Source organism: Carcharhinus amblyrhynchos, chromosome 1 (genome assembly GCF_965287045.1).
Source record: "Carcharhinus amblyrhynchos chromosome 1, sCarAmb.v2.hapA, whole genome shotgun sequence".
NCBI classification, from domain to species: domain Eukaryota; kingdom Metazoa; phylum Chordata; class Chondrichthyes; order Carcharhiniformes; family Carcharhinidae; genus Carcharhinus; species Carcharhinus amblyrhynchos.
Window position 1 is genome coordinate 148,000,917 of NC_137324.1, and position 10,627 is coordinate 148,011,543.

The window sequence follows — 10,627 nt, forward strand, 5'->3', positions numbered from 1 at the left end:
GGGCAGAAGATTCCAACTGTTAACTGTTTTTCTCTACAGATACTGCCTGATCTGTTAAATATTACCAGCATTTTTCGTTTTTATTCCAGATTCCCTGTAAATGCAATATTTTGCTTTTGCTTTAGTTTTAATGTTTTTATCTGTTGAATTGTTACATTTATGAATATATTTTTTCAACTGGTATGGGGAAGTACTTCCTGTGTAGATTTCCCTGCTTTATTGTAAAGGATACTTTTTTGTGATTTCTCTTTCCCTGTGGAAAGTTGTTAAAATAGAAACTATTAGAGAGCAGTTTAGCAACATTCTCTTTCCAGATTACTGATCAGGAGATGTCCAACCAATAAATTTTCAATGTTACTCAAATGTTTCTGTGTAATGCATTGTGATAGATTATTAGAACTTACTTAGCTTGTAAATTATTGCTGAAGTGGATTCTTAAATCCATTTGCTAAACTTGTTGGCGTTCTGGATTCAACTTATAGTCCTTAAACGTGAAAATTTCAATTAAATACTAACAAATGAAAAAATTTATACATATCTCCAGAGAATTGTGTTGATTTTTCTTCATGTCCAACAGATCCCAACAGTAAGCCAAAGGTAGAGTGTAGTGTTGTGACAGAATTCACTGACCATATCTGTGTGACCATGGATGCTGAACTGATTATGTTCCTGCATGATCTTGTATCTGCTTATCTCAAAGAAAAAGAGAAAGGTGAGTTACTTTTCTTGATAATAAGAACATAAGAACATAAGAAATAGGAGCAGGAGTAGGCCATCTAGCCCTTCGAGCCTGCCCCGCCATTCAATAAGATCATGGCTGATCTGTCGTGGCTCAGTTCCACTTTCCCGCCCTCTCCCCATAACCCTTAATCCCTTCTCTTATCAAAAACCCATCAACCCGCTTCTTAAAAATATTTAGCGAGGCAGCCTCCACCACTTCAACGGGCAGAGAATTCCAGAGATTCACCACCCTTTGAGTGAAGAAGTTCCTCCTCAACTCCGTTCTAAACCGCCTCCCCTTTATCTTGAGGCTGTGCCCCCTAGTCCTACTGTCTTTTTTGAGCGGGAAGAGTCTCTCCACCTGTATCCTATCCATCCCATTCATCATCTTATACGTCTCAATGAGATCTCCCCTCATTCTTCTAAACTCTAACGAGTACAAGCCTAGTTTATTCAGCCTCTCCTCATAGCTCAATCCCCTCAACTCCGGTATCAGCCTAGTAAACCTCCTCTGCACTCCCTCCAGGGCCAAAATATCCTTGCGCAGGTGCGGCGCCCAAAACTGCACACAGTACTCCAGCTGCGGTCTCACCAATGCCCTATACAGCTGCAGCAAGACCTCCCTACTTTTATATTCAATCCCCCTCGCTATGAAGGCCAGCATCCCATTCGCCTTCCTGACCACCTGCTGCACCTGCAAGCTGGGTTTTTGCGATTCATGCACAAGGACCCCGAGGTCCCTCTGCACCGTCGCCTGCTGCAGTTTTTCGCCACGTAAGTAATAGTCCTTCCTACCATTCTTCCTACCAAAGTGGACCACCTCACACTTGCCAACATTAAATTCCATTTGCCATTTCCTGGCCCATTCGCCCAGCCTATCTAGATCCTTCTGCAGACTCTCCACACCCTCCGCACAATTTGCCGTTCCCCCAATCTTGGTGTCATCAGCAAATTTCGACACCCTGCACTCGGTTCCCTCCTCCAGATCATCTATATAAATGGTAAATAGCTGAGGCCCCAGCACCGACCCCTGGGGCACCCCACTAGTCACCATCCGCCAATCCGAATAGCACCCATTGACCCCCACTCTCTGCCTCCTATTTGACAACCAATCCTCTATCCACGCTAACACCCTACCCCCAACTCCATGTCCCCTGACCTTCTGCAATAACCTCTTGTGAGGTACCTTGTCAAACGCCTTCTGAAAATCCAGAAAGACCACATCCACCGGCTCTCCTCTATCCACTGCCCTAGACACATCCTCATAGAACTCCAGTAAATTTGTCAGACACGACTTCCCTTTAATGAAACCGTGTTGCGTCCGCCCTATCAAGCAATTCCCTTCAAGATGCCTCGCAATTTCCTGCTTAATGATGGATTCTAACATTTTACCTACCACAGACGTTAAACTAACCGGCCTATAATTCCCCGCCTTTTGCCTGGCACCCTTCTTAAACAACGGCGTAACATTAGCCGTTTTCCAATCTTCCGGCACTTCCCCGGAATCCAGCGACGTCTGGAAAATAACCACCAAGGCATCCACTATCACCTCCGCCATTTCTTTCAGAACCCTCGGATGCATTCCATCCGGTCCTGGGGACTTGTCCACAATCAGCCCCTCCAGTCTGTCGAGCACCACCTCTCTAGTAACAGTAATGTCATTAAGACCCTCCATTCCTACCACCTTTCCATCGCTAACACCCGGCAAATTATTCACGTCCTCCTCCGTGAAGACAGAAACAAAAAAGTTATTCAAGACCTTCGCCATATCCCCATCCCCTACCACTAGCTCCCCTTTCTCATCCTCTAAAGGACCAACGTTCACCCTAGCCAGCCTCTTCCTTTTTATATATTTATAAAAACTCTTGCTATCCTTTTTTATATTAAGTGCTAGCCCAGCCTCATAGCTTCTCCTACCCTCCTTTATCAACTTCTTTGTCAATCTTTGTTGACATTTAAACCTTTCCCAATCCTCTTCTCGCCCACTGCTCTTAGCTACTCTAAATTCCTCCGCTTTTAATTTAACACTTTCCTTCACCTCCTTCGTTATCCACGGCTTATTACCTCTCTTCCTACTGTCCTTTTTAACCATCGGAATAAAAACACCTGGGTCTTTAGTTTTCAAAATGGCACAAACTACTGCACTGCATCGGCCATTCTGTAAGTTCTACTAATTATAATTCCTTATAGCTTCTCTTTCATCTCCAAATCTCTTTCATGAAATCATCTTTCTTGGCCTCTGAAATCAGATCCTAACCCTATGACTGCTCCTCTTGGATAAAACTTGCCGACATCAATGTTACCTCTTTTTAGTGCTCTCCTATTCAGAACTGCCAACTGTTTTACAATTTAAAAATCTTCCCCCTCAATGACTCTTGTATTCTCTAACTTTATACTTAACCACTCCGCCTTTCACCTCAAGATTCTGTATTGTGTCATTGGGTCATAACTTCTTGGCTCCCCTGATATCACCTGTTGTGGCCATTGGCCACAATGTATGCCTCTTCCTTGGCTCTAATAGTATCTCTTAATTCCCCTTGCAAGACATGGTTTGGCCACCTTTCCAATTTTACTTTTGCACCAGACAGGAATGAACAGTTGTTGTAATTCACCCTTGTGTTCTTTTACCATCATCCCTTTAAGTAGCGTATCCCAATCCATCAGTCAGTTAATGTCTCATATCATCGTACTCATAAGAACATAAGAAATAGGAGCAGGAGTAGGCCATCTAGCCCTTCGAGCCTGCCCCGCCATTCAATAAGATCATGGCTGATCTGTCGTGGCTCAGTTCCACATTCCTGCCCTCTCCCCATAACCCTTAATCCCCTCGCTTATCAAAAACCCATCAACCCGCGTCTTAAAAATATTTAGCGAGGCAGCCTCCACCACTTCAACGGGCAGAGAATTCCAGAGATTCACCACCCTTTGAGAGAAGAAGTTCCTCCTCAACTCCGTTCTAAACCGCCCCCCCTTTATCTTGAGGCTGTGCCCCTTAGTCCTACTGTCCTTTCTGAGCGGGAAGAGTCTCTCCACCTCTATCCTATCCATCCCATTCATCATTTTATACGTCTCAATGAGATCTCCCCTCATTCTTCTAAACTCTAACAAGTACAAGCCTAGTTTATTCAGCCTCTCCTCATAGCTCAACCCCCTCAACTCCAGTATCAGCCTAGTAAACCTCCTCTGCACTCCCTCCAAGGCCAAAATATCCTTGCGTAAGTGCGGCGACCAAAACTGCACACAGTACTCCAGCTGCGGCCTCACCAATGCCCTATACAGCTGCAGCAAGACCTCCCTACTTTTATATTCAATCCCCCTCGCTATGAAGGCCAGCATCCCATTCGCCTTCCTGACCACCTGCTGCACCTGCAGGCTGGGTTTTGCGACTCATGCACAAGGATCCCGAGGTCCCTCTGCACCATCGCCTGCTGCAGTTTTTCGCCACACAAGTAATAGTCCTTCCTACCATTATTCCTGCCAAAGTGGACCACCTTGCACTTGCCAACATTAAATTCCATTTGCCAGTTCCTGGCCCATTCGCCCAGCCTATCTAGATCCTTCTGCAGACTCTCCACACCCTCTGCACATTTTGCCGTTCCACCAATCTTGGTGTCATCAGCAAATTTCGACACCATACACTCGGTTCCCTCCTCCAGATCATCTATATAAATGGTAAATAGCTGAGGCCCCAGCACCGACCCCTGGGGTACTCCACTAGTCACCAACCGCCAATCCGAATAGCACCCATTAACCCCCACTCTCTGTCTCCTATTTGACAACCAATCCTCTATTCACGCTAACACCCTACCCCCAACTCCATGCCCCCTTACCTTCTGCAATAACCTCTTGTGAGGTACCTTGTCAAACGCCTTCTGAAAATCAAGAAAGACCACATCCACCGGCTCTCCTTTATCCACCGCCCCTCCTTTATCCACCGCCCTAGACACATCCTCATAGAACTCCAATAAATTTGTCAGACGCGACTTCCCCTTAATGAAACCGTGCTGCGTCTGCTCTATATAGCAATTCCCCTCAAGCTGCCTCGCTATTTCCTCCTTGATGACAGATTCTAACATTTTACCTACAACAGACGTTAAACTAACCGGCCTATAATTCCCCGCCTTTTGCCTGGCACCCTTCTTAAACAACGGCGTAACATTAGCCGTTTTCCAATCTTCCGGCACTTCCTCGGAAGCCAGCGACGTCTGGAAAATAACCACCAAAGCATCCACTATCACCTCCGCCACTTCTTTCAGAACCCTCGGATGCATTCCATCCGGTCCTGGGGACTTGTCCACAATCAGTCCCACCAGTCTGTCGAGCACCGCCTCTCTAGTAACAATAATGTCATTCAGGCCTTCCAGTCCTACCACCTTTCCATAGGATTCAGGATCCTTGTCTCAGAATCAACAATGTCACTTTCCATCTTGATGAAAAATTCTACCACATTGTGGTTGCTCAGCCAATTATTCCTTTCTCAGTAGACAATACCCAGTCTACATATTCAGATTTATCCTATATATAATCAGATACATAGCTGTGGCCATTCTGGAGGGAGAGGGCAAACAGCTAATAGTTGGTGCAAACAACATAGGTTAAAAAAGGATGAGGTCCTAGAAGCAGAAAACAGGGATTTAGGAATTAAGTTTAAAAGTGGGACCTCAAAGGTAGTGATCTCCGGAATACCAGCAGTGCTATGTACAGTCAGAGTAGTAATAGCAGGATATAAGTGATGAATAAATACATGGCTAAAGAGATGGTGTGAGGAGGAAGGTTTCAGATTTCTGGGACATTGGAACTAGTACTGGGGGAAGTGGGACCAGTACAAACTGGACAGGTTATACCTGGGCAGGGCCAGGAAGGACTGATGTCCTAGGGGGTGTATTTACTAGAGTGGTTGGGGACGATTTAAACTAAAGTAACAGGGGGATGGGAAGAAGCCCAAGGACAGGGAATCAAGGACAAGAACAAAATACAGAAATGGGAATAAGAAAAGTGGTAGGCAGAGAAATCAAGGGCCAAAATCAAACAAGGAATGACCTACAACCACTCCGGGATATCCTTGACCCTAGCACCAGGAAGGCAACATAGCATTCTGCAGTCTCACTGGTGGCCACAGAAATGCCTTTCTATTCCCCTCATAATCGAATTACCTATAACTGTTACATTCCCACAATTTTTATTCTTCTCCTATGCAGCAAAACCAACCATAATGCAATGAATTTAGCTGTTGCTGCTTTCACATGAGAGGCCATTTATGTCAACCATATTCAAAACAGTGCATCCATTTTACAGGGCATTGACCACAGGAGTTTCCTGCACCACCTGCCTAGACCTCTTACTCTGCCTGGTAATCACCCATTCCTTGCCTGCCTGGGGACTCTTAGCCTGTAGTGTGATCACCTCTCTTTGCATGCTATTTATAATACTTTCTCGTGGATGCTCTGCAGTGTTTTCATCCACTACTCCAGCTCCAAAACCCAGGCTTCTAGGAGCATGCTGCTCCTGGATATTGTTCCCGGCTTCCTACATGAAAAACAAAGAGCACGTTACAGCTTTGAATATTCCTGCCATATCTTACTCCTTTAAAGTAAACCTTTGGAAGAAGCTTAATATCAAATAATATTAATTACTCCCTGATCCTTGTTACCGCAGAATGTAGCCCTTACAAACCATAAACCACAAATCTTTACTAATCATTACCACGCACTGAACCTAATGATCTGCCTCTTAGCACCAAGTCCCCAGATATCCTGTTCAGATACTACATATTTTACGAATACGCTGTTCCTCTATTTTATCTGAACTCCTTATCCTATGCCATGTTCCAGTTGGATTTCTATAGTTCCTTAAGGTTAAAAGTAGTCATCTTGTCCTTCTTGAAGTAAACCATAAGGAGTTTCACTGTTTCTTAATTCTAATGTGATCAGTCGCTTAAAAGTTTTTGCAAAGACAGTCATTCCCTCCTATATATGCACATTCCTAATGAACTAATGCAGAGATTATTTTTAAAGTATATATTAAGTTATTTATCCTCCTCACATTTTTGCCATTCACCAGATGCCATCATGCCTCTACATATATATTGTGAATATCTCGCCACATAATTCATATGGTTTAGAATATAACTTTTAGTTTTAGGAATTAAATGTAAGATAAATGGAAATGTCCAATTGAGAAACTGATAAACAACCTCTGAGGGTGGTGGAATACAGAAGTAAAGAGATATTGCTGCAGCTGTATAAGGTACTAGTGAAGCCAAGCTTAGAATTTATTATACAGTTTTGTTCACTTTAATGAAAATACATTGTAATTGAAGGCAGTACAGAGGAGGTTTATAAAGATGATCCTGGATGTGGAGGGACTGCCATATAAGGAATGATTTAACAGGTTGGGTCTGTACTACTTGGAGTTCAGAAGAATGAGCAGTGATGTGATTGAATCATATAAGATTCTTTGGAGGTTAGACAGAGTAAATGTTGAGAGGATGTTTCCACTCATGGGAGAGTGTAAGACCAGAGGGCATAGTTGCAGAATAAGGGGAGTAGTCACTTAAGAAGGATTTGAGGAAGAATTTCTTCTCAGAGTGGTGAATCTTTGTGATCCTTTACGCCAGGAAGCTGTGGCCATTGATAGGTCTTTAATTAGTAAGAGAATTAAGGGTTATGGAGGTATGGCAGGAAAGTAGACTTAGTGAATATTAGATCAGCCATGGTCTTATTAAATGGCGGAGTAGGCTCAAAGGGCTAAATGGCCAACTCCTGTTCCTATTTCTCATGGTCTTATGGTAAATGCAAATCAAATGAGCCTAGCTGAGTTACAATTAAAACATAAGCTTTGCTTATTCAATTAGGTCAGAGTTGATAGTGAAATCACTTAAAACAATGAATGATCCATCATTGAGCTTTAGATAGCGTCATGGCACCTACAATTATTCCAATAAGACATTTAAATTATTCACTGGGGCAAAGCGTAAAAAGGTAGAATTGGATTTATACTTTAAGAATGTGCTTGCTTTGTTTTATTTAATTTCGCGGTGCTTGCTTAGTTTAAAAATGTAAAAACATGGCAAAGTTTTTGGTAACCACTAGGCATTTGAATTTCTCATTAAACATTAATCCTCTCTAATGGGATCATAACAGTGTTGCATAATTGCAAGATAAAAATGTTTTTTAATATATATATACTCTTATGTATTCCTAGCTATTTTCCCTCCTCGCATTCTTGCCATTCGCCCAGGCCAAAAAAGTCCTGTTATAGCACATGATGATGGCTCCACAAATAAAAATGAAGAGGTGATCTATACAACTGTGGACTGGAGAGAGTTTGTTTGTAATACTTGGCACCTGGAACCCACGCTAAGGTTAGCATCTAAACAAAAAAAACCGACTTATCTCTATTTTACAACTGTATTTCTATCTCTTGAGAACCTATACCCAAAAAAATTATGAATTATATCCAAATTGTAGCTCCTTGGTATAAAGTTACTGTTTTTACAGATAGTACTTAAATCTTTTAATTTAACATTGTCTTCTCTGTGTATGTTAACCAAACTTCTTCTCTCAGATTTCCTGATGGATCAGACATGATATGTCAATCTAATACAAGAGCTGTGCAGAGCAGAAGGGTTTATCCCTGGTATATCCCGGTTTGGAAATGTCTCAACTGGGCTGGCAGCAAAGGCATTGCAATTGGTCTGGACTACAATGGAGGAGACTTTCCAGAAGGAAATCAGCTAAGATTGCAGCTCTTAATTGGCTGCGATTCCTTCAGCACCAGTAACCCTGCCTGTTGACCTTGCCGCAGCTTAAAAAGTTTGCTGTTACTCTCCATCAGCACCTATATGAAAATCTGATGTATGTAAAATAGCAAAACAGCTGTCCCAAGCACGAGTCAGCATTTTCAAGATGGGAATGAATGGAGGTGAAAATTGTTATCTTCCAATTAAGTGTTACCATCCAAAATACAATAAAACTGTAGAATCTCTCATCTTAGGAACAATATTGAATTTTCTGTTGAAGAACAAATGATTGGTTTTCATCATTATCGGTGTTCTTTAAAACTACAATAATGGTAATAAAATCTATTTTCCTAGTAATGGATAAAGGAATAACCGCAACTTGAGTCTGTGTCAACAAGTCAAAATTTTTCATATCGTTCGAGCTAGTCATCAACAATTTGTATTGATGTATTCAACTTTGCTTATGTAATACATTAAGTAAGCATAGCTGAAAACCTGTTATGGAAAATGGCTGAGTCCTTAAAGCTGGAATGAAATTATGCAAGCAATTATGCTAATACTTTTATGGTCCCACCTACCACAAAAACTGAAAGTTTTGTACCAGCACATAATATTTTTCATGTTTAAACTTTCCTATGGTTCTTCGTTGCACCGACATACTTCTCTTAGCATTGAAGCTATTACATGACCTGTAATTAAATGTTATAGCTCACAAAAATGTGATTGTCAGCTACAATGGCAAGAATATCATTTGGTTGATTTTCTTTTTTCAGATTAATCTCTTGGACTGGAAGGAAGATTGACCCAGTGGGTGTGGACTATATTCTTCAAAAACTAGGATTCCATCACGCCAGAATCACTATTCCAAAATGGGTACAGCGCGGTGTCATGGATCCACTAGATAAAGTTCTCTCGGTTCTTATTAAAAAGCTTGGCGTAGCACTACAGGATGAAAAAGAAAAGAAAGGAAAAGATAAGGAGGAACATCAAAAATAAGTTTATTACAAGAGTATAGCCACTTTCATTTTTGCTATTGCTGTAAATTTCATTTACGGGTTTTGTAGTATTCCAAACATTAACTTTAGTGCTTGATCACCGTTCAGTTTTATGTAACATTATTATTAGCAAACAAAACTGGAAAATATAACTTAGAGAGTGCATTACTGCTTTGTTTTGAACAAGTGTGATTGTTTTACTATGGTGATTAGTACTATTCCAAATTGGTTGACAAAGTATTGCACAATTACTGTGATGTTAGAGTGTGTGTGTATATAGAGAGAAAAGAAAGTGTAGTTAAGTGTCAAAGTGCTGCTTAGCATTCCCATTTTTATTGTGATTATGTGCAATGCATTTAATGTCTTTGTATTATAATTACTAAAATGAATAGTAACTGGATTGTCTTACATTTCACTGTTCAGAATTAAATCCCTATTGTTAGCATTTGTTGTTGATTATCTTTATGCTACGTGCATTGCACTATTTTGAAAACAAACATACTGTGATTTGGTTAAAACTCAACTATTTTTATTATAAATGCAAAACTAAATGGTTATGAATTCACCTGTGAATTTGCCACAAATAAAAATTCTGTTGGATGTTAGAAAAGGAATGTTTTAATTTAATCACGGAATTGTTTTGGCGTAGATGAGGCCATTCAGCCCATTAAGTCTACACTGGCTCTCCAAATAAGCATTGTAACTTTGTATCATTCCCCTACCTTTTCTCCATACCTCTACACTTTGTTGCTATTCAAATAATAATCTAATACCCTCTTGAATGACTTGATTGAACCTGCCTCCACATTTCGAGGTGGTGCATTCCAGATTCAAATCACTCAGTGTGAGGAAAAAAATCCTCATCACATTTGTTTCTTTTGCAAGTCACTTTAAATCCTTGCCGTCTCATTTTTAATCCTTTTATGAGCAGGAACTGTTTCCCTCTATCCATTCTGTCTAGCCCCCTCATGATTTTGAGCACTTTTATCAAATCTTCTCTTAGCTGCCTTCTCTCCAAGAACTGTCCCAACCTCTTCAATCTATCCTCATAAATAAAGATTTTCATCACTGAAACCATTCTTCTAAACCTCTTCTGCACTCCCTCTGTTGCACTCATGCCCTTCCTATAGTGTGGCACCCAGCACTGTACACACAACCCCCTCTTCCAATC

The 10,627-nt window shown here is 41.3% G+C and overlaps 1 protein-coding gene across 8 annotated transcripts in view; it reads left to right on the forward strand.

The window, feature by feature from the left end:
• Window positions 1-10,066, forward strand: part of kiaa1109 (KIAA1109 ortholog) — a 487,987-nt gene extending 477,921 nt beyond the window's left edge. For all 8 annotated transcript variants that reach the window (XM_080193511.1, XM_080193510.1, XM_080193515.1 and 5 more), the window contains 3 exons: window positions 578-712; window positions 7,924-8,083; window positions 9,235-10,066. In XM_080193511.1, the coding sequence (XP_080049637.1) occupies window positions 578-712; window positions 7,924-8,083; window positions 9,235-9,457 (518 nt within the window). In that variant the 3' untranslated portion in view covers window positions 9,458-10,066. The remainder of the gene's footprint in view (window positions 1-577; window positions 713-7,923; window positions 8,084-9,234) is intronic.
• The last annotated feature ends 561 nt before the right edge of the window (window positions 10,067-10,627 follow it).